The sequence below is a fragment of the Ranitomeya imitator genome, chromosome 3 (assembly GCF_032444005.1).
Source record: "Ranitomeya imitator isolate aRanImi1 chromosome 3, aRanImi1.pri, whole genome shotgun sequence".
Lineage (NCBI taxonomy): Eukaryota > Metazoa > Chordata > Amphibia > Anura > Dendrobatidae > Ranitomeya > Ranitomeya imitator.
In genome coordinates, this window is record NC_091284.1 from 326,911,119 (window position 1) to 326,936,564 (window position 25,446).

A 25,446-nucleotide genomic window follows, 5' to 3' on the forward strand; every position below is an offset into this window, starting at 1 on the left:
AGTAGCGCTACATATGCAGGTTATAATTGGCTTTTTGCCTCCAGCAAGCATATTAGTGGGGAGGAAGTGGAGGGCATTATGGAATAAATTACATATTACTCCTGTCAGTAACAGCAGGATAATGTTACCTCTGACAGCAACTGTGTCAATTTAATAGTGACTTAATAGTGTCAGATAACTAGAAAGGTGTTGGATACAGTCCTAGGAGATCTCGAGTGTTAAAAGTGTCTTTTCAGAACAATTGGAGCTTTTGCAATATTGCAATTCATGGCAAATCAATTTGCTGATGATCTAATTACTTGGCAAAATTTGTCAAACCTGGTGAATTTGAACTTCAAAAGATTTGATCATCTCTGATAAGGAGATGACATGCTGTACATTTAAGGCTATGTTCACATGAGTGTTATAGTCCAGTCTGTCAAAAGGAACATGTAAATCTGAGAGATCCAATGGGTCAATGGGTTCAGTAGTTTATCCGGATAGCTGAAGCCATGACATTAGTGTGAACAGAGCTTAGGTCAAGTTAAAATATTTAGCAACACATGGTTCTGGAAAATAATAATATTATGCCAAGTGTTTGGTTGTCTGGCTTTCTTATATCACAGGAAATGGCAAGTGATGAGTTGAAAGAGCTTAGGAACACACTGACTCAAGAAGCTATCAGAGAACATCAGATGGCAAAGACAGGTGGCACTCAGACAGACTTACTTCAATGTGACAAGTGTAAGAAGAAGAACTGTACCTATAACCAGGCAAGTGACTTGTTTAACATAGATATTGGTCACTGTATGAGGCTTCTATGCAGATTCCGTTTCCATTCATTACTTTTAAACACAAGATTAAAACAAGTGGCTTATGGTTCAAATGCCAGGCTTATTTCAACAGCTAAGCCAGCCCCCTTCTCTGTCACAGCAGATCTATAGTCAAAGAAGGGGGCTGGTTTAGCTATTGAATGTAATCAGTCAGTCAGACCCTTCACACATACATCACTAATATGCAAACACAGGAATCTCTTCTGTCCTGAGCAGAAGTCAATGCAAATTAGTACTAACTTAAAAGGACTATATGTCTAAAAGTGTATGTTGAATTAAAAAAAACAGATTAAGAAACAAAGAAAACCGCAGTTTCTGGGGAGCAGCAATAATTAAATAAGAGCAAAAACTGGCCACTTTTGGCCTGATGACCGGTCCCAGGGCAGCCATCACAAAATGTTGGGCCCCATGCAGTTCGTTGAGCAAAGTCCCCTGCGACTGTGGCTAATAGCGAAACTCTGAAGTTTCAGCTCAAGTCACCCTAATGTCTTATAGTTTTATAGGCAAGTTTCCAACATTCATGTCGGGTTTTAGATAAACAAAAATAAAATATGGACAATTGCCTATTTTTAATCCAAGTCATTGATCAAAATCTCCAAACAAGTCAATGGGTCCTTGAAAATCACAGGCAGCACAAGGATTCAATTATGCAACCTGTTTTCAATATTCACATGGTTATCTTAGTTTATCGGAGTCATCAGGTCCACAAAGTGCAGATGTAGCTGGTTCTTTGTGCCACTCCATTTGCCCACCCACACAGTAGACAAAGACAGGAGCTGTCTACTATTTTTACATTCTCTAGTTGAGGTCCATGTGAAAAATAGCCCATGTGAAGTATAGTATAGGTGAGCATTGGTCCATATGTGTTGTTTGTTTCTCACAGCTACTTGTTACAACTGAACATAACAAAAAAGGGGTAGTAGTGGTAGGTTTGCAATGTTTTTTTTGTTTTTTTTTTTAAATATGAGAAAATAACTGATGTTAAAAACTGACGCAAAGACCAAACACTGATGAAAATCAAATACTTTTTTTCATGCAAGAGAAAAAGCTAATCAGCCTAAGAAAGTCCCCTTCCCCACACATTGCATTAAGGCTGCATCACTGTCCATTATTTTTTACTATGATTTTCACAAATTATGGAAAAATTTCAAGATTTAATAATACAATAAAGTTATTTTCCAGAAATGGATATACAATATAGTTCTGTAAATTGACTTGGATGAGTATTTTAAATCCCGTGCATGTCAATTAATGTGGAGAAAGGTTGTGGGTTTCTTGTAGATTATGCCTATCAAGTTAAAAATCTGAAACAAATCCACAGAGGGTAATCCACAGAAAAATCGACAAGTCCTGGAAAAAGAAAACAAAAAAACACAGTTTTACACCTCTTTCTAGACTCTGTAACCTATTCTGATACAGGTCTTGTACAACCCGGCCTGCTGTGATCACATCAAGACATTTGTCCTCACACACATACAGTATATATAGTCATTTTCCCTGCCCCACACATAGTATATTTTGACAATACCCTGTGCTCCAAATACTAAAGTCTCCATTCAAAAATTATTTACAAAGAAGCTCCTATCCTTGTACCGATAACATTAACAGTCCCCCTCACATACAGGACATTACTTAGTAATTTAGTATTTAGCACCTACATAGTGGGGGCTGGGTTTCAATCAGCATGACACCTGCAGTAATGTCTTGTCCACAGAGAAAGGCCGGCCTCACACTAGCGTGTTTTACAGACGTAAGAGAGGTGCAGAAAATACGGATTGCATACGGTACAATGCTTCTCTATGCCCCAGCTCCTATCAGCCGTATTTTACTGATCTGTATTATACGGTGTTCTACGGCCGTAGAAAATCGCAGCATGCTGCGTTTGTCACCGTATTGCGCAAAAAATACGCCAATGAAAGTCTATGGGGGCCAGAAAAATACGGATTACACACGGACCAGCAGTGTGACTTGCGAGAAATACGCAGCGGTGTTAGAGAGAAAAGCCGGCAATTCAGTGCGGTGTAGAGTAAAATTACACTGACAGGTTACAATAGAATAGGTAAAATAAATGTCTACACATAGTATAGGGGTATATATATATGTCAGTGAGACACATATATGTATATATTAAGATTTCATACAGGGCTAGATAGCTTAAAAGCCGGTAATTCAATTGCCGAATTTTGCTATCTCCTTTCCAAACCCGACATATGAGACATGGTTTACATACAGTAAACCATCTCATATCCCTTTTTTTTGCATATTCCACACTGCTAATGTTAGTAGTGTGTATGTGCAAAATTTGAGCGCCCTAGCTATTAATTTAAAGGGTTAAATGGCGGAAAAAATTGGCGTGGGCTCCCGCGCAATTTTCTCCACCAGAATGGTAAAGCCAGTGACTGAGGGCAGATATTAATAGCCTGGAGAGGGTCCATGGTTATTGCCCCCCCCTGGCTAAAAACACCTGCCCCCAGCCACCCCAGAAAAGGCACATCTGGCAGATGCTCCTATTCTGGCACTTGGCCACTCTCTTCCCATTCCCGTGTAGCGGTGGGATATGGGGTAATGAAGGGTTAATGCCACCTTGCTATTGTAACGGACCGTATTTTATACGCTGAGTGTGAGGCCGGCCAAAAGCTGAAGAGAAAGAACTCTGTCAAAGTGACAACAGGCAGGACAGGCAGATAGTTAGCAACTAGATGCTGGTAAATTCTTAGCCCCATTGGGGGAAAAAATGTAATTCTTGGAAAAAACCTTTCAGACCAGATTTTTGTGTCACAAAATTTTGCACATCTTCATCTTTTCGGAAGTGGTGAAAAAAAGTTGTTATTAAGAGCACCAAAGCTCCATAGAAACATTGTTTTCACATAAGTATACATCACTTTTCAGTTATCAGAAAATGTTCAAGAGGAAGAAGAAAATTAGTATGGGAATAGATTATAAGATGTAGCTTTTTTATTATTATTATTATTATTATTATTATTATTATTATTATTATTATTATTATTTATTATATTAATTGTATTTATAATGCACCATTAGTAAAATGATTAGGATAAATCAGTCTCTAATTTATATTTTCTTAAGCTATATTAATAGATAGCTTTAACCTTTTCATGACCCAGCCTATTTTGACCTTAATGACCTGGCCATTTTTTGCAATTCTAACCAGAGTCCTTTTATGAAGGTAATAACTCAGGAACGCTTCAACGGATCCTAGCGATTCTGTTAATTTTTTTCATGACATATTGGGCTTCATGATATTAGTAAATTTAGGTCAAGAATTTTTTGCGATTATTTGCGAAAAAAAATCGGAAATTTGGTGAAAATGTGAAAATTTTGCAATTTTCAAAATTTTAATTTTTATTCTGTTAAACCAGAAAGGTATGTGAGATAAAATAGTTAATAAATAATGTTTCCCACATGTCTACTTTACATCAGCACAAATTTGGAAACAAAATTTTTTTGGGTTTTGAAGTTATAAGAGTTAAAATTTGACCAGCGATTTCTAATTTTTTCAACAAAATTTACAAAACCATTTTTTTAGGGACCACTTCACATTTGAAGCCAGTTTGAGGGGTCTATATGGCTGAAAATACCCAAAAGTGACACTATTCTAAAAAATGGATCCCAGAAGGTGCTCAAAAACACATTCAAGAAGTTTATTAACCCTTCAGGTGTTTCACAGCAGCAGAAGCAACATGGAAAGAAAAAATGAACATTTAACTTTTTAGTCACAAAAATGATCCTACAGATAAAAATGATAACCTACAGATAAAAAGGCAGTACCTCTCTCCTGCATCAGTTTGGTTTCCTGTCCATGATAGGGAACCTGCGGCAAACATACCTTAGAATCTTCGTGGGAATACCGGGGCCAATCAGACTGATCCAGGCAGCGGCTGGTGTGGTTACCCGAAGTGCCACCACTGGGGTCAGTGAGCCTCTAGGGTGTGCAGTGAGTGGCAGCAGGAAGCGAGACCGCTGCTCCCAAAGAATCCTCTTCATGGCGGTCGCCGGCAGCACACCACCATGAGGGGTCCCTCCGGGTGGGGGGGAAGCAGTGCCAGGTAACTGCTTCCCCAGAATGAAATCTTCCACCACTGGGGTTCCCGGAGGCCGGGCACCAGGAAGCAGGCGCACAGAGGCGCGATCCCTTACTGGGGCGGGCCACCGCAAAGCACTTCTGGGACCGGTTGGTGCGCATGCGCGGGCACGATGACGCAGTTAGGCACAAAGCATGACTGGGTAACTTGGCTGGGAGATCTTCAGACCAAATCGAAGCTATGCAACATTCCCTGTGAGATCTCGGAGATCCTCAATGGAGGAACAACTAGCTCTGGAACAGGAGGTTGCGGGACTGTTGGGGAAGGGAGGTCTTCTGGAGGTTCCCCTCCAAGAAAGAGGGAAAGGTTTTTACTCCATGCTTTCCCTCAGAAAGAAGCCGGATAGGTCCTACAGGACAATTATAAACTTAAAGAGTTTAAGCAAACACCTGAGAAATTTCTCAGGGTAGCAGTCCAAATCAAAGGGGTAATAAGTCACATTACCAATTTGCAGCTCTTCCCTTTAGACTGGCCATAGCCCCCCGGGTGTTCACGAAACGAGTAGCAGAGGTCATGGCACACCTAAGAGAACAAGACATATCTAGATGACTTCCTGGTGATTGGCAACTCCTCCCAACATTGCAAAACTCAGTTAAAGAAGGTCATGTGTTCCTTAAAAGATTTGGGCTGGCTTCTGAAATTAATAAAATCCAAGTTATGAATGTTGTCTACCCCTAGAAAAAAATTCAAAAAAATGGAGGGGTTGGTGTCTTGAGCAAGGGATCTCCCCTCCATATCCTTACGAGACTCAATGTCTCTCCTGGGATCCATGACAACATGAATCCCGCAGTTCAATGGCCACAGTTACACACGAGGGAACTTCAGTGGCAGATCTTGGCAGAGGAAATTTCTCTAGAAGGAAATTGAGAAGGTCAGTTCAGTTTCTCATCAAGCACAGCACTCTCACTAGAGTGGTGGGTGAATGCGAGCATTTTCACCTGAGGTATCCCATGGGTAGTCCCAGTCTCGAAGGTGGTGACCCCGGACGAAAGCGCCAGGGGCTGCGGGGCACATCTGCATGTTCTTATAGCACAGGGGGTCTGGTCAGATGACCTAAGAGCAGTATCTTCCAATATGAAAGAGCTACTGGCAGTGAATTTTTCACTCTTAGAATTCCTGAGCTCTCTTCACTCACATAATATCAAGATATTCTCACTTAACAGGGTAGTAGTAGCCTACTTGATTCACCAGGGGGGTGCCCGATCCCAGTCACTAATGGAGGTAACAAAATCAATTTGCTAACTAGCCGAGGACAACCTGCGGTCCTTGTCGGCCCTTCACATAAAAAGGGGTAGACAATTACAGGGCAAACTTCCTGAGTTGGTCTCGTCTCAGACAGGGAGAATGGGAGTTAAACCAATCAGTGTTCAATCAAATCTCAGAAAGATGGGGGCACCAGATATAGATCTGTTTGCGAACAACCTGAACCGGAAGGTGGACACCTTCTGTTCCATAACCCCAGTAGGGAATCCCGTCGTGCTAGATGCATTTCTGATTCCATGGAATTATAGGCTAGCTTATGCATTTCCCCCAATCGCACTAATACCAGCAGTCCTGAGGAAGATATGGGAAGACAGAGCTCGGGTAGTCTTGATAGCCCCCTTCTGGCCAAAGAGGATCTGGTTTTCATGGGTGAGGAGAATGTCCATCTCCGACCCTTGGGTACTCCCAGACCTGCCCAATCGTCTCTCCCATGGACCAGTAGCGCAACCACAAGTAGCAAGGTTACATATGACAGCCTGGAATTTGAAAGGGGGCTTCTAAAGGATAAAGGGTTCTCACCAGGTCTGGTATCGACCCTTCTACAAAGCAGAAAACCAACAACCACCAAACAGTATGGTAAAATCTGGAAAAAATTCCTTTCATCCTCAGGCTCTAAAGTAAGCCATATTAGAGTTTCTACAGAAGGGGTTGGAACAAGGTCTGGCCACAAATACCCTTAAAGTCCAGGTCGCGACCTTGGGAGCTTTATTCAACCATGGCCTAGCAAGGAATCGCTGGGTTTCCACGTTCATTAAAGCGGCAGAAAGGTCTAGACCCCTACCCTTGCAGAAGGCCCCACAATGGGATTTTAATTTAGTCCTCACAACCCTAACTAAATCTCCCTTTGAACCCTTGGCGGATGCTCCCTTGAGAATTCTATCCCTCAAAACCTCCCTATTGGTTGCTCTTACTTCAGCACGGAGGGTCAGTGACATTCAAGCTTTATCAGCTAGCCCCCCTTTTACGCAGATCTTGGATGATAGGGTTGTTCTCAAGACAGACACCGCTTACCTCCCGAAAGTAGCCTCTCGTTTCCACAGATTACAGGAAATTTCCCTTTCCTCCTTATGCCCGAACCCCAAAAATGAGGAGGAAAAAAACCTTACACACGATAGATGTTAGAAGATGCCTGATTCATTACCTAGAGGCCACTAGGGAGTGTAGGGAGGACAGATCTCTTTTTGTGTTTTTTCAGGGTTCTCGGAAGGGGAAAAAAAGCCTCCAAAAGCACATTAGCAAGATGGATCAGAGGTGCCATCAACCTGTCATACACATCGAGTGGGGTGTCAGCCCTGGGAAAAATTAAAGCTCACTCAACAAGAGCAGTGGCAGCCTCCTGGGCTATGTAGAGCTGCTACTTGGTCTTCTCCCTCTACATTCTTTAAGCACTATAGGTAGGACCTAGTCTCTTCTTCGGACCTTACCTTTGGGAAAAGGGATTCTGGAAGCGGTGGTCCCTCCCTAAATGTATAGTCTCTGCAATTCTCTCCGTACATTCCCTCCCTTCACGAGTGGGTGTGCACACTAGTTTAAATTACGCTAGTACTTAAGAATTAATCACGCTGTATCTCTACTGAAATTTTAGTAATGTTGAATATTTTTTTATTATTAACCTAACGTTCCCTTCATGCTCTGTAAACAACTGATGTGGGAGGCAGGTACCGCCTTTTTATCTGTAGGTTTCCTGTCCTTGATGGGCGGATCCCCTCTCTCCGTGGTGCCGTCATGGGCTCAGAGAAATACCGTTATCAGTAACTATATTTTTTTTCCTCAAAAATTATTTTTCAGCCCGCAATTTTTTATTTTCATAAGGTTAACAGGATAAATTGGACCCCAAAAGTTGTTGTACAGTTTGTCCTGAGTATGCTGGTATTAGATATGTAGGGGGGAACTACTGTTTGGTTGCATATCGGGGCTCAGAAGGGAAGTAGTGACGTTTTGAAATGCAGACTTTGATGGAATGGTCTGCCGGCGTCATGTTATATTTGCAGAGCCCCTGATGTGCCTAAACAGTAGAAACCCCCACAAGCGACCCCATTTTGGAAACTAGACCCCCAAGGAACTTGTCTAGATGTGTGATGAGCACTTTTTACCCCCAAGTGCTTCACAGAAGTTTATAACACAGAACAAACAAATTTCAGTTAACCCTTTCACCCAACCCACAGGAACGCGATCCCAACATGACGCATATGCTGCGTCACAGGTCGGATTGGCACCGACTTTCATGACGCAGAGTATGCGTCATAGGTTGGGAAGGGGTTAATGTGTAGTGCAGCTGTGTATTGCTGTGCAGTGAGAAGGCAGTGACCCGACAAAAGTTCAAAATAAAGTCTCTTTTAATGTACAGCATGTTCACAAACAGAAAAAGTAAAATGGATCCCCTGAATCGCAGCCAGGAAAACAAAGACAGTCCGTGACCAGTTGCCATGTGCTATGGCACAGCCTTGTATGCTGAGGTTACCAGGCTTTTTGCCTCTGCTTGGCCCTGGGTGGCCTCAAACAGGTAGTGCTCTGCCTGCTTGCAAGACCAAACTAACACACCCAATCCCTTTAATGCAGGGCCTTTAACTTGAATCTGTGGCCATGAGTCACATGAAAAAACCGGAGCTGGGGAGGAAACAGACCAACCTCACTACCTTCTTGTAGTCCATTTCAAAAATAAAAGCTCATGACAGGTTTTTCCTAAATTTGCCTTCGACAAATAGCTTGCCCAAAGCTATGCTTACTTTTATTCAGCATTGCAATCAGAGCTATGCCTGTGACTGCAAGGCACTCCCACAGCCTCCATATGCTTCTTTGCACATCCTGGGGGACACATAGTGACCCTCGCAGTTTTAACACCGGTCACTGCCTCACATACCCTCTGTTCAAACTTGTGGGGTTGAACATTTGTCACCATACAGTGGGCCCGTGACAGGGCATCCGTATTTCCTTGCGACTTCTCAGCTCAATGTTCCACTGAAAAACTGAAGTTTTATAGGGACAGGAACCATCTGGTTACCCGAGCATTCATTTCCTTTGTGTTTCTCATCCAGATGAGGGGTGAATGGTCTGTTACTAAATTAAACTTATGCCCAAGCAAATAATAGTGTAGGGACTCCAAGGCCCACTTAATCGCCAAGCACTCCTTCTCCACTACACTATCATTTTTCTCTGCCGGGGTCAGTTTCCTGCTCAAGTAGATGACTGGATGCTCATCCCTGTTCACCTCTTGCAACAGCACCATTCCTAGGCCAACCTCTGAGGCATCTGTCTGCACGATAAATGTTTCCTTAAAGTTGGGGCTGATGAGGACCAGCTGTCCACACAACGCTGACTTCAAGGACTGGAATGCTTCCTCCTCTTGAGGATTCCACCGGACCATAACTGACTTCTTACCTCTTAATAGGTCAGTTAGGGGTGCCGATTTACCCGGCAAAATTGAGTATAAACCGGCTGTAGTACCCAATGATGCTGAGGAATGCCCTCATCTGTGTGGTACTCAATGGCTTAGTACCATTTTGAATGGCCTTGATCTTGCTTACTTGGGGTTTAATAACCCCACGGCCGATCACATAATCAAAAGTACCAGGCTTCAGTGAGTCCTATCACACATTTCTTTGGGTTTGCTGTTAACCCCGTGATTCTTAGAGACTCCAGCACTGCTTGTACCTGGGACAGTTGGGTACCCCAGTTGGTACCAAAGATTACTGTGTCATCGAAATAGGCCGACACACAATTCTGATGAGGCTCTAAGACAATGTCCATCAGCCTCTGGAATGTGGCCAGAGCCCCATGTAACCCAAAAGGCAAGACAACATACTGGTAGAAACCCTCTGGTGTAATAAAAGTGGTCTTTTCTTTTGCCGATGCTGTTAGCGGGACCTGCCAGTAACCTTTGGTGAGATTACGCGTGGTGAAGTACTGGGTCTCCTCCAGTCTCTTAATTAGCTCATCCGCCCCTTGGCATTGGATAGAGGTCAAACTTAGATACCTCATTCAGTTTCCTTAAGTCATTACAAAAATGTAAAGACCCGTCTGTCTTTGGAATCAGCACAATGGGGCTAGCCCACTCACTCCGTGATTCCTCAATGACTCTTAACTGGAGAATTTGTTTCACTTCAGCCACGATGGCTTGCCTCCAGACTTCTGGCACTCGGTATGGTTTCATCCGTACCCTTACCCGGGGCTCAGTGACTATGTCATGCTGTATCACCGAGGTCCGCCCTGGCAGCTCTGAGAACACTTCTGTATTCTGTTGTAACAGCGCCCGAGTCTCCCATAGCTGTAGTTTGGTGAGTGCACCATTAATTTTAACCTGACCCCCGGCCATGTCCTTGGCCAGCGCAAGTGGGCTCCCCATTGGTATGACCGAAGTCACCTCCATGATCAAACATAGCCGATCTTTCCAGACTTTTAGCAGGTTTACATGGTACAGTTGCTCAGGTTTCCTTTTTCCGGGCACTTTCGCCACCTTCCCAATATCTCAAAAGGCCGTTGCCATTTGGCCATGAGCTAACTCTCTGGGGTGGGCACGAGTCCCCTTCTATAAAGGTCCTGACAGTGGCCCTTTTATTGTACATGCGGCTCTGCGCAGCTTCTTACTATGGGCTGTACTGCTGCAATCCGGTCCTGCATGCTTGCCATGTGACAAGAAAAGGGGTAACCAAGGGCAGATAGTGTCTATAACCTAGCATCTGGGAAAATTGTAACAATAGTACATTACAAGAGTGATATCTGTATAAGAATATTCCCAGTAGAACTAACTCTGTCCTAATAATGGATCCAGACAGTTATCTTAAGCATATATACATACATGCTTGCCATGTGCTCAATTACGCTTCGATGCGGAGTGGGATCCTGTTCCCATGTCTCCTTAGCTACATCGAGCAGTATGCCTGCCATACAACAGCTCAAACAGGGAAAAAACCTGTGGACGCCTGTGGTACTTCACGGATAGCGAACATCAGCTAGGGCAATAAAATGTCCCAATCCCTCTCATCCTTGGCGACCACCTTTTTGAGCATGGCTTTGAGGGTCTTATTGAATCTTTCTTCTAATCCGTTGGTTTGTGGGTGATATACCGACATGCGTAGCTGTTCGATCTGGAGCAACTTGCATAGCTTCTTGGTCTATGGACATAAAAGGAGTCCCTTAATCCGTAAGGATCTCCTTTGGTAGCCCAAAGTGACAAAATGTGGAAATTAGCTCTCGGGCTATTAGTTTTGCCGAGGTGTGGCGGAGATGTATCGCCTCTGGGTATAGCGGGCATAGTCCACTATGACCAAAATATGTTGATGGCAACTGGTAGATTTCACCATAGGCCCTACCAGGTCCATTGCTATCCACTCAAAGGGTACGTCTATGATGGGCAGAGGTACCAAAGGACTCCTGTAGTTCGTGGTGAGTGTGGATAGTTGGCACTTCGGACACATGTCACAGTACCTCTGGACCCCCATGTAGACCCCAGTCAAAAAAAACGCTGCAATATGTGCTCCTGCATCTTTTTGGCCCCTAAGTGCCCTCCCAGTATGTGGGTGTGAGCCATGTCAAACATCGCTCGATGGTAGGATTTGGGCACCACCAGCTGTTTCACCACCTCATCCCAGATTTTATCCAGCCTATATAACAACTCCTGGTGTATAACCAGGCAAGGAAAAACGGTCTCAGCACCTGGTTGCTGAGCCACTCCATTAATCTCTATTACCCATTCTCAAGCCTGGGCCAGAGTGGAATCCTGAAGCTGAGCGGTCCCTAACTTACCTGGGGACACCTCCAGCTCAGGAATTGATCATGCCTCCTCAACCTCTCCTGCCAATACCTTTAGGAGAAACCTATCAGGGTTACACTCTATCCCTGGGTTGGTGATCCCTAACTCAGGATCTACGGGTTCCGCTCCCAGAATAACATTTATCCTGGGAGGGTTAATTCTGGTCTCCCACAGGGACCAGAACAGGGGCAAGTGTCTTACCAGCACAGTCTCATATTGAAGGGTCTTCACCACATGTTTGGTTTCTCCACACGGTGTGTAAAATGTAATCTCAGCAGTTGGGTACTCTTGGAGTTCCCCATGGATACTTACTACCCCAACTTTACGTCCACTGGAGTTGCCTATGGTAACAAGTGACCACTGGACCAGAGTCACTTAGCTCCCTGAGTCAAAGAGAGCCTCCATCTGGTACCCGTTGATGAGTACCTGGAACAGTTGGGGCTCTCTGCCGGCATTGCCTGTAGTTGCGGTGCAGACGGGCTGGGCATACATAGACACTTGGTGAATATATCTGCAGTTCATGGGCTTAGTTGTTAGAGGCAGTTGGCAGCCACATGTCCAGGTCCTTGGCACCACCAACACTTAATAACTTCAACTCGAGGGGACCTTGGGGTTGCTTTAGGGGACAAGGGTCTGATGTCATTCTCCTTTTGGGATATCCCCTCAGTATGGGCTTGGTCCAGATTGGCCACAGTGGAGGGTCATGGACTTTTCCCAGGCTCTTGAGCTGGCGGGGCCTTACGTGACAGCTGAAGTGGAGCAGTGTCCCGTATAATGTCCTAGGTGGCTGCATACTGCTCAACCAGTCCAATCATTTGGTCCAGGGTGCCTGGGTCCCCTTGTCCCACCCAACACTGTATGGCTGCTGGCAGAGCCCTTACCAGCCTGTCAACTACCACCCTCTCTACTATCTGGAGTGGGGTTAAGGTCTAAAGTTGGAGCCATTTTTTTTTACCAGCAGCAGTAAGTCATATGCCTGAGACCTGGTGGGACAAGACTCTGCAAAGTATCACTGGTATACCCACTGAGCCCACACATAGGTATTCACCCCCAGTCTGGCAAGGATCTCACCTCTCAATTTCACATATTCAAGAGCATTGTCCCAACTAAGGTCCAGGTAGGTCTTCTGGGCATCTCCCATCAGGAAGGGGACCACCACTTCCGCACACTGGGTCACCAGCAGACTCTCCCGCTCTGCAGTGTGTTCGAAGATGGTGAGGAAGGCCTCCATGTCATCCTCAGGACTCATCTTCCTCAGCGCTGACCAGACTTTGTAATGGACCTCCGACCGGAAAATAGTCGCTGTGGGGCTGCCTCTCGCATAGCCGCGATCTGCGGGATCAACAGGCTATTTGTCTGCTGCTGTTGTTGATTAAATATCTCTTGCTGCCGTTGCTGCTGCTCCTTCTGGCACTATAGCTGCTGTTGGTCCTGCTGAGAGAGGACCAACTGCTTCAAAAGTTCCTCCATTTTGTCAGCAGGCTTGAGCTGTAGCATTTCTGGCTTAATTATCGACATGCAGCATGCTTTGGGGTATGCCTCATTTCACACTGCTCCGCATTCTCCAGCCACATGTAGCGCAACGGTGTTGTCGCTGTGCAGTGAGAAGGCAGTGACCTGGCAAAAGTTCAAAATAAAGTCTTGCTTAATTTACAGTGTACTCACAAACAGAAAAGGTCAAACAGATCCTCCGGATCACAGCCAAGAAAATAAAGGCTGTCCCTGACTGGTTGCTGTGTTGTACGGCACCAACGTGTACGCTGAGGGTGCCAGGCTTTTTGGCTCTGCTTGGTCCTGTGTTGCCTCACACAGGTAGTGCTCTGCAGGGCTGTCTGCTCTGCCTGCTTGCATACCAAACAGACACAACCAAACCCTTTACTACAGGGCCTTTAAGTTGAATCTGTGGCTATGGGCCACATGGAATACCCGGAGCCGGAGATGAAACGGACCAATCCAACTACCTTCCTATAGTCCGTTTCAAACATAAAAGCTTATGACAGATTTTTCCTAAATCTGACATGGACAAATAGCTTGCCCAAAGCTACCCTTACTTTTATTCTGCATTGCAATCACAGCTATGCCTGTAACTGCAATGCACTCTCACGACCTCCATATGATTCTTTTCACATCCTGAGGGACACATACCAACCCTCGCATATAATACCGGCCACTGCCTCACAAATAATATAACTTGTCTCTTTCCTCTAAGATCAGATGAGTGGATTGTCAATATTAGATTACAAACATTCCTAATGTTATTTGAGTAATGCAGTTGTAATTATTTCTTCTTCTATATGAGATATGAACTACTATTAACAATGATATCTTGGTAAATGCTGTGCCCTTTTTTCTTTAATGGTTTAGATTTTCAGGTATTGTATAAACATAAGAATTTTTTCAAATTTGAGTATGACACTGCCAGCACTTAATCACTGTTCATTTTATAATTCATCAATGCTGGTGATTATAATGTATAATATATATAATAATAATCTAAGCACTTCCACCATTCATCCCATTAATAAACGGTGCATATATAATCTATTATAAAATCCAACGCTCTATAATAATTAATTTTTAATACTTTCTATACAGAAATAAAGCATAATTATTTCTTGCTTAATTTCAATTTGGGATTAGTAGCATAGTGCAGTTACAGAATACAAATATCTGATGTACAGTGGTGAACTAATATAATCAGACAATGCTGAATATACAGTGATTTATCCAAAAAAAATGTTGCTCATGGTAAGTACATCCAAAATTAAGACTCAATTTGAATAGTAAATTTGCTTTAATTGTCTCAGGAATTTTTTCTTTAATTCCTACAGGTGCAAACACGGAGTGCAGATGAACCAATGACAACCTTTGTGTTATGCAATGAGTGTGGACATCGTTGGAAAGTAAGATTTGCTTTGTTCAGAGTATGTTCACTAATTAGTCGTAGACTGTTCAGTATTACCTCCCAGTTGGTGAAATTTAAAGGGGTGATAAATATTTGGCCAATTGAAATAGAAGTACCGTATATACTCGAGTATAAGCTGACCCGAGTATAAGCCGAGACCACTAACTTTGCCACAAAAAACTGGGAAAACCTAGTGACTCAAGTATAAGTCTAGAATGGGAATTGCAGCAGCTACTGGTAAATTTCAAAAATAAAAATAGATACCAATAAAAGTAAAATTAATTGAGACATCAGTAGGTTAAGGCTATGTGCACATGTTCCGGATTTTTTGCGTATTTTTTCGGCGGTTTTCCGCGGCAAAAACACTTAAAAAACACATACATTAAGCATCCCATCATTTTTAATGAATTCTGCAATTTTTGTGGACATGTTGTGTTTTTTTTCCGCGATAAAAACGCTTCGCAGAAAAAAACACAGCATGTTCATTAATTTTGCGGATTTCCCGCTATTTATTGCATTTTGAAGCTCCAGAAAAAATGCGAAAAATCTGCACAAAAACGCAATAAAAATACACAAAAAACACATGCAGATTTCCTGCGGAAAAAGTCCGGTTTTGTTCAGGAAATTTCTGCATAAAATCCTTACTAGGGTTGAGCGACTTTTACTTTTATAGGATCGGGTCGGGTTTCACGAAACCCGACTTTTTCAAAAGTCGGGTCGAGTGAAATTGGCCGATCCTATAAAAAAGTCGGGGTCGGGGTCGGCCGAAACTCGAAACCCAATGCAGTGCCCTGGGATCCATATTTAAGTGTAAAATAAAGAATTAAAATAAAAAATATTGATATACTCACCCTCTGACGCGCCCTGGTACTAAGCGGCAGCCTTCCTCCCTTAGAATCAGCGCGTGAAGGGCCTTAGATGACGTCGCGGCTTGTGATTGGTCGCGCGACCGCCCATGTGACCGCTCGCGCGACCAATCACAAGCAGCGATTGAAGGACCTTCGGTGACGTCGCGGCTTGTGATTGGTCGCGCGAGCGGTCACATGGGCGGTCGCGCGACCAATCACAAGCCGCGACATCATCTAAGGCCCTTCACGCGCTGATTCTAAGGGAGGAAGGCTGCCGCTTAGTACCAGGGCGCGTCAGAGGGTGAGTATAGCAATATTTTTTATTTTAATTCTTTATTTTACACTTAAATATGGATTCCGATACCGATTTCCGATATTGCAAACATATCGGAACTCGGGATCGGAATTCCGATACCAGATTCAGAAGATCGCCGACCTCATGGCCGACCCCACACAGGGGTCGGGTCGGGTTTCATGAAACCCAACTTTGCCAAAAGTCGGCGACTTCTGAAAATGGCCGACCCGTTTCGCTCAACCCTAATCCTTATGTGTGCACATGGCCTAAGTTTTTGAATATCCATATTGAATCAGGAGCCCCATATAATGCTCCATAAAGTTCGAGATGGGCCCCATAACATGCTCCATACAAAAAATATACCCCATATAATGCTGCACAAAATTTAATTATGGCCCCATAAGATGCTCCATATTAAAATATGCCCCATATAATGCTGCATAAAAAGTTAATGATGACCCATAAGGTGCTCGACAGAATAAGATGCTCCATTGAATAATATGCCCCATATGCTGCTGCTGCGATTAAAAAAAAAATGACATACTCACCTCTCGTCACTGGGGGCTAGGTACTGGGGTCCCCGACATTTGCGATATTCACCTGTCCCCATTCCACCGCCGCACGCCGATGTGTCTTCCGGGTCTCTGCAGTGACTGTTCAGGCAGAGAGCACATAATAAACAGGTCATCGCAGCTCTGATCTGAATGTCACAGCCAGAGGACTCGGAAGACACATTTCGGTGGTGGAACACAGGTAGGTGAATATCGCATGGCTCCCCCTCCCCCTTCATTCTCGCCCTCCTGCTGCGATCTCTGCTCCTCCGATGGTCTCTCTGGTGTTGGCAGGTCTTCCTGTGTTCAGCGGTTACATGGTACCACTCATTAAAATTCCAAATTCATTAATTTAATGAGCGGTACCAAGTGACCGCTGAACACAGGGAGTGCTGCAGGTGCCAGAGACCATCAGAGAAGCAGGGACATTCAAAGACTGCATCATGAGGGGGTGAGAATGATGCGACAGCTGCCGACTCCTGCCGCTCCCCCTCCCCCGCCGACCCCCTGGAATAATGACTCGAGTATAAGCCGAGAGGCGCACATTCAGCCTAAAAAAATGGGCTGAAAATCTCTGCTTATACTCAAGTATATACGGTAATTAATACTTCATACAAAAGCTAGTGATGAGCGAACACTAAAATGCTTGGGTGCTCGTTGCTCGGGTCGAGCAGATTGGAATACTTGGGTAATCGACCCGAGCAACGAGCCCAATGTAAGTCTATGGGAGACCCGAGTATTTTTACCGCAATCCCCCCGGGGGTCCTTTTAAGGTCTAAAACCATCTGAAAATGATGGAAACACTGCTCAAATGACACAGGAACATCATGGGGATCGCTCCTGGAGGCATTCCTGACTCCTAGTTCACAGCTTTGAACAATTTTTTCCGAGATTCATGCCATTTTTCCCCGGTGCCACAAAAACACACTAAAATGAAACCAAAACGGATTTTGCTGGGAAATATGTGAAGGCATATCCTTTACAGATTAATGATTTACCTGTAAGGCCAAATAATTAACCCCAGACCGAAAATTTCCTCCCCCACTTGGGCTTAGTTCAGATGCAGCGTTTTTTAAGCGTTTTTCAACTTTAACATTGCTTTCAACCACTACAAATACATTCACTGGGAAATGTCATTGTAACATTTAACAACCCTAGCTGCCCATGTGGTGTGTGACACATAAGCAGACCCATCTTGTTTCATTTATGAAGGAGGGACTCTTAAAGTAACAGAGCCTATTTTTACTGGTACATGAAGCAACATTAATCTTCTTAAAGGGCTATTATTAAGCAGTGGGTCTCCTAAACTGTTGTAGCCTATGCCGTGAGTGGATGGGCTGCCAAGAATTACAATGCACCACAATACCCCTTTCATAAGATGTCCAGGAGGGCCTCTTGAAAAAAATGTTGCATTGAACGAAAGGCCTGCCCTGCTACCAATTCATATGCACCCCAATAAGCCTTTGAACCCACATACTGGATGGGCCCATGCAAATCCATTTCACAATATTCATTTTGTACTCCCGTACTCCTTTGTTTTACACATTGGCAGCAAGGCCAGCCCTGCTGCATAGTCTTATGCACCCCATTATGCCGTGGAACCCTTATACTGGATTGGCCCATAAAATCCACTTCACAATATGCATTTTGTAAGCCTGTACTCCTTTGTATTACACATTGGCAGGAAGGCCAGCCCTGCCGCATAATCATATGAACCTCATTACACCTTGGAACCCACATAATTGATGGGCCCATGAAAATCTAGTTCAAGATATGCATTTTGTACTCCTGTACTCCTTTGTTTTACACATTAGCAAGGCCAGCCCTGCTGCATAGTCATATGCACCCCATTACGCCTTTGAACCCACAAACTGGATGGGCCCATGAAAATCCACTTCACAAAATGCATTTTGTACTCCCATAATCCTTTGTTTTACACATTGACAAGAAGGCCAGCCCTGCTGCATAGTCATATGCACCCCATTACGCCTTTGAACCCACATACTGGATGGGCTCATGAAAATCCACTTGTATTTTTTAATGGTATGATGGTTCCCTCTTTGCAGAATTATTTATAGGAGAATTCGGCAATTTTATTTGCCATGTTTTTAACACTAAGGCTCAGATACGGCTTTAAAGAACACTTGCAATACAATGCAATTTTATTGCAAAGTACAAAATTCAAGGAATAGTATGATTGAAAAGTGTGAGTGCGTACACTTATGTATATGAACTTAACATACAAAGGTTAATCAGTACATATAAGGATTAAATACATATAATGATTATGTATATATAAAGATTAACTACATACAGTATACTTACATCATCAACAAAGAGGCTTTTAAACATCATCCGTCTGGAATATCAGAGAAGCAACACCAAGACAGAGAACCCCTGGGAGATTACCTACACTGCATGGGCATCCCCAATTATGCAGGTATGTGCACACTGTACATGTACAGGTACCCCAGTTTTGGCATGTGTCTTAGTCATGTTTCTCTGGTCTTATATAGTGATTTACACTATGTAGTAACTCTAGTTTCACCCAGACCTTCAAGCGGCCAGCTTTCAAGTATGAAACTGAGATAGCATGGCGTCATCAGATGAGGGGCCATAAACCCCTAGAATATAAAACCACGAGGATTTAGATCAAACCACCACAGGCAGAGTTTCAGTAAACCTTAATGTTTTACAATGACAAACAGCAAACATATAGAGGCTTAGAACTGTTTGTGAAATGAGTAAACAAACATTTCTCAAGATTATGTCCCTATGAGCATTGTCTGTCACATCTGTAAATGTTTTACAAGAAATGCAGCTATGTCATTTTCTGAATGCATTCGGTATACAGTATTGTAATCTGGATTCCAAATCGCCATTTGTATATTCGCCTTTTGTACAGTTGATGCAGCAAAAGTTATGTCTCTCAAGGAGAGAAACTAATATAGTGGACAAAGAAATATTTGTAATGAACTACTGAGCCAAACTAACAGAGTTGCTTTATCAAATTTATATAGAGTGTATTGTGTCCAATGTGAGCAACCAGGCAACACAAAAAGGAGCTTTTCAAGTGAGCTCTTTACAGTACACAAATGTTATGAAGTCTTTGCCAACAAGGATGTGGTTTCATTAATGGGGGGGTACCTTTTTTAAAAATATACTATTGCCATCACAGCCCCCTTGCTCAAAATTCTGTGGCCTATAACAGTACAGAACACATTCAGAACCGAGTACAGAACCCAGGTCATGTCATCAGAGATAAGGAAGAGACATTACAGAAAACAGAGTTAAGAAGTAGGCCCAATGTAGGGGTGTGGGTCTCTGAGACTTGTAATGGATGGCATGTGCTGACAAACAATTCACCAATGGGGGTACCTTTTTTAAATATATACTATTGCCATCACAGCCCGTTGCCCAAAATTCACCGGCCTATAACAGTACAGAGCTTGTTCACACTGGTCATTTAGTGGCAGTTAAAGAAGAGACATTGCAGGAGACAGAGTTAAGAAGTAGGCCGAATGGAGGGGTGTGGGTCTCTGAGACTCTTAATGGAGGGCATGAGCTGACAAACAATTCCCCAATGGGGGGTCCTTTCTCTAATAAATGAAATAGTACCATCACATCTCCATTGCCCAAAATTCACCGGCCTATAACAGTACAGAGCACGTTCACCCTCCTCCTCTAGTGGCAGTTAAGGAAGAGACATTGCAGGAGACAGAGTTAAGAAGTAGGCCCAATGCAGGGGTGTGGGTCTCTGAGACTTGTAATTGAGGGCACGAGCTGACAAACAATTCACCAATGGGGGTACCTTTTTTAAAAATATACTATTGCCATCACAGCCCCCTTGCCCAAAATTCACCGGCCTATAACAGTACAGAGCACGTTCACCCTGGTCATTTGGTGGCAGTTAAAGAAGAGACATTGCAGGAGACAGAGTTAAGAAGTAGGCCGAATGGAGGGGTGTGGGTCTCTGAGACTTGTAATGGAGGACATGAGCTGAAAAACAATTCCCCAATGGGGGTCCTTTTTTAATAAATGAAATAGTGCCATCACAGCCCCCTTGACCAAAATTCACCGGCCTATAACAGCAGAGAGCACGTTCACCCTGATCATCTGGTGGCAGTTAAAGAAGAGACATTATAGGAGACAAAGTTAAGAAGTAGGTCCAATGTGGGAGTGTTGGACTCTGAGACTTGTGTTGGAGGGCATGAGCTAAAAAACAATTTCCCAATTGAGGGTCTTTTTTAAAGTAAAGAAATAGTGCCATCACAGCCCCCTTGCCTAAAATTCTCCGGCCTATAACAGTACCGAGCACGTTCACCCTGGTCATCTAGTGTCAGTTAAAGAAGAGACTTTGCAGGAGACAGAGTTAAAAAATAGGCCCAATGTAGGGGTGTGGGTCTCTGAGACTTGTAATGGTGGTCATGAGCTGACAAACAATTCCCCAATGGGGGGTCCTTTTTCTAATAAATGAAATGGTGCCATCACAGCCCCCTTTCCTAAAATTCACCGCCCTTTAACAGTACAGAGCACGTTCACCCTGGTCATCTAGTGGTTCTGGATGCTGAGAATGAGGATAAGGAGGAGGATATGAACAAACAGACCAAATCTGGAAGCGTATACCCATGTGTGGTTGTGAAGAGGTGCATGAGAATACACCTCCCCAGAGAGAATGTATTTGAGGTTATGTTTCGCTGTTTTCACTTGGTGGTGTACAGAAGTCTTTCCCTATCCAGCCCTTGTTCATTTTTATAAGAGTCAGCATGTCAGCATTTTCAGTTGATAAACAGATTCGCTTATCTGTTATAATTCCACCAGCGGCACTAGAAACCCGCTCTAACAGAACGCTAGCAGCAGGGCAGGCCAGGACCTCCAAGGCGTAGAGAGCCAGTTGATGCCACGTGTCCAGCTTGGATACCCAATAATTAAAAGGCACAGAGGAATCACAGAGGACGTTTGTACGATCTGCAACGTATACCCTCACCATTGCCAAACATTGCCTTTCTTGTGACAGCACCTCTTGCCTCTGTGCCGTCACGATGGGAGGGTACAAGGGCCCTCTGGTACTGCAACATTTTAGTACACCTCTCTGCCTCTTGCAGAAGAGATTGAAAGTTCTCATTGTGGCGTGGGTCTAGAAGTGTCACCAACCAGTAATGAGTGTCACCCAAAATTTTTATAATGCGAGGGTCACGTGAAACACAGCGCTACATAAAATCAGCCACGCATGTCAGACTGCTAACAGGCAAGACTTCCGTGTCCTCACCAACAGGACTACTGACCATGCTGTCCTCCTCCTCCTCATCCTCATCCTTCTCCTCCCTGTCCTCAGGCCATCCCCGCTGAATAGACGGTATGACAGCTGTACCTGTAGTACTGTCTATAGAGCATGAAAGTATGTCCTGTTCTTACTCCTCCTCCTCATTCTCATTGCATACCAATATATGTTGAGAAGACATGAGGCTGGAATGAGTGTAATCCCTCTGTATGGTTCCTTGCTCCATGTCCTCGTGCTCTGTCTGCAATGCATCCTCTTTAGTTGTGAGTAGAGAGGTTTTCAGAATGCTGAGAAGCAGGATGGTGATGCTAATTATGGCATCATCGCCGCTCACCATCTTGGTGCAGTCCTCAAAGTTTTCGAGGATGGTACATACTGTATGTCTGACATACATGTCCACTCCTGAGGTCTTATATGTGGAGTCTGAACTGAATATCGATGGCCTTGTTGATGTTGGTAGTCAGCAACTGCCCTCTTCTGCCCACAAATCCCTTCCAACATATGCAGCGTAGAGTTCCAACGCGTGGGGACATCACACACCAGTCGGTGAGCTGGAAGCTGCAAACGTTGCTGAAGCATGACAAAGGCGGCTGAAGCTGTAGCTGACTTACTGAAATGGGCAGACACATACTTTCACTAGCAGATCTGGCAGCTCTGGGTAGCTTTTCAGAAAACGGTGAACCACGAGGTTAAGCACATGGGCCAAGCAATGTGCGTGTGTCAGCTAACCTTGACTCAGAGCTGCCACTAGGTTACGGCCATTGTCACACATGACATTGCCTGGCTGCAGGTTCAGCAGTGTCATCCAAATATCTGACTGCTCTTTCAGCGCTGTCCACAACTCTTCTGCATTGTACAGTTTGTTTCTGGAAGAAGCCAGGGCGAAACGTACGTTGGGGTGAGGAGGGTCTCCGCGGCAGTTCTCAGCATCCACGTTGACATTGTCACCCCGGTGCAGCATCCTGACAGGTAATATGATGGTTGTTTTGAGCTATTGAGCAGAGACTGTGTGTCATTATCACAGTAGTCTATGGTGTTTCCAGGCCCATTGATGTTGATGGGATAGTTAGATACACAGTGTTATTTACCTTCATCTATATTGTTGATAACGGTATGCTGGTCTTGAGTGATATATGCCAGTGTCACGATTCACACCGTGACTGTTACCCCTACGTCACAGATCGAGGTGACTTTAGGCCAACAGACGGCTATCACATGTGCAGGGGGCTTATCTTAGTTATCCTTCCACTGCTACAATGTGATGAAAACACACACAAGGCTAATGACCTCTTAGTTTACAGCAGGGGTTTATTTTAGTTATCCCACTGCTCTGCAATATAACACGAACTGCAGGGATTTATGTATATCCCACTTTACAGTTCTACTTGAAAGCTTGCAGCTCTCTGGCACCCCCCTTACCCTCAGGTCAGATTAGGTACTGCACCTAGGGTAATTATAAATACGGAGAACACGAGAACAAATAGGTATATTAAAAGTTGAAAATTTATTAACACACTGTGAGTATTATAATAGACAAAAAACACATACTATATGCAGGAACAACACATAAGAGCACCAAGGACTCCACACTGAATGTTAGGCTGGGTAGCTGCCATATCCAAAGTAAAGAGTACACCTGCTATAAGCATGTCCCATTAGGGCAGCCTACCCGCACCCATATACCTCACAGTAACCCATGATCTAGCGCTTAGTAATCCCGAGGTTATGAGGGTGCTCACCTATAGACACACGATGGGGAGTCCAGAACCGGCGTAAGTGCCCCCGACGCGCGTTTCGAGGGTGTAGAAACCCCGCTTTTTCAAGGGATTGTCATCCTGTACCCTATATGTACTGGCAAGAGAAACTAAAACTTATATTATACATTATCCTCACAGCCAGCGTGGTCTTTTTTCAGCTCTGGGCTATCTTTATATAGGTGGAATTGTTTTCCATACATTAACCCTTTAGAATGGATTAAGATATATATGACGTTATGAGGTATTTATTTTATGCCATAGCGGAGCTGCATATTTACCATCTTTGATCAAGCATATTGCCATACTGTCTGGAGCCCCTCCTGTTGAATGTCTTTATGATCATGTTTTTTGTCAGTTTTTTTTTTTTTTAAATCTTTAATAAATATGGATGATTTTAATAATATGGTTCGCTTCTTCTTGACCACTTAATAGTAGGTCTTTCTTGTGAGTATGTATTGTTGAAGTGCCATTGTGGTAACATACAGGGACTCTTTGGGTTGCATTGACATAACAGACTGTCTTAAATTTTTTGGAGGGTTTTGTAGAATTTTTTAAAATGCAAAATAGTGCTGTATAGTGATGAGCGAACATGCTCGCCACTACTCGTTACTCACCCGAGTATCAGTGTACTCAGTGTACTCTGCGAACACCGAGCATTTCCGGGATTGTTCGGCTGTAACTGGTGTATCCACCCAGCCTTTTTGGCGGACTTTAGAGACCCAATCATGCTGCAGGGATTGTCTGCCAGGCCATGAAACACCGCAGCCATCTTTGTTGTGGTCATGCAGTGATTGGCTTGGCCGCATAGCATCATCCCGATTATAAGAGACCTGGCGCCGCCCTGCTCGCCGCATTCTGCTCCGGATTCAGCGAGAGTAAGGAGAGCTGCTGAGATAGGTTCAGAATCATGGTTGTAATAGTTAATGTACGTCTGCAACTGTTAATTCCACAACTCCTCAGAAACCGTCAGTGGTTCCGAGATTGCAGCGCTAGGTAGGAAGGGCAAGGCATATCCACATCAGTGCAAGGCCTGCAGGCACTGTATGTGTGTACATAGCTCCCACTGCATTCCTCCCAAAGCTCCATAACTGTCTGCTGCTGCTTATTTACTATATATCTAGTTGCAGTTTTTTTTTTTCTAAAAATTCACACCCCCAAAAAAATACACAGTCTGTTCTGTTAGACTGATGCCTATTTAAAAATCATAGTTTGTCAGGCATACATAGCATAGTTGTGTGTGCTAGCCTTGTGCCACTGTACTTTTCTTTTAATGCATCCAAAAGCCCCTTATTTTTGCTGTCTGTGACTCTACTTATATACAGCACTATTTTGCATTTAAAAAATACAGGCAACATATATCTGCATGCTCAAAGTTTGGGCATTTTAGGCCAGTTTTCAACTGTTTTTCCTGTGTATTACTCTACATATATACAGCACTATGTTTAATTTTAAAAATTCAGGCCACATATTTGGCAGTGTGGTATTTCCATGACAGGCCTCAAATATCTGCGTGCTCCAAGTTTGGACACTTTAGTCCGTTTTTCCGCTGTTTTTGCTGTCTGTTACTCTATTATTTACAGCACTATTTTGCATTTAAAAAAATACAGCCCACATATTTGTCAGTGTGGTATTTCCATGACAGGCCTCATATATCTGCGTGCTCAAAATTTGGGCATTTTAGGCCATTAGTCCACTTTTTTCCTGTCTGTTACTCTACTTATATACACCACTATTTTGCATTTAAATAATGCCGGCCGCATATTTGGCAGTGTGGTATTTCCATGACAGGTCTCATATATCTACGTGCTCCAAGTTTGGGCATTTTAGGCTGGTTTTCCACTGTTTTTGCTGTCTGTTACACTACTTATAAACAGCATTATTT

General features: G+C 43.8%; 1 protein-coding gene across 1 annotated transcript in view; it reads left to right on the forward strand.

Moving 5' to 3' along the window:
• The window catches only part of LOC138669862 (transcription elongation factor A protein 3-like), a 334,979-nt gene that overhangs the window by 271,417 nt on the left and 38,116 nt on the right, over nucleotides 1–25,446 (forward strand). Inside the window, exons 12-13 of the mRNA XM_069756695.1 lie at nucleotides 606–752; nucleotides 14,759–14,830. Of these exons, the coding sequence (XP_069612796.1) occupies nucleotides 606–752; nucleotides 14,759–14,830 (219 nt within the window). The remainder of the gene's footprint in view (nucleotides 1–605; nucleotides 753–14,758; nucleotides 14,831–25,446) is intronic.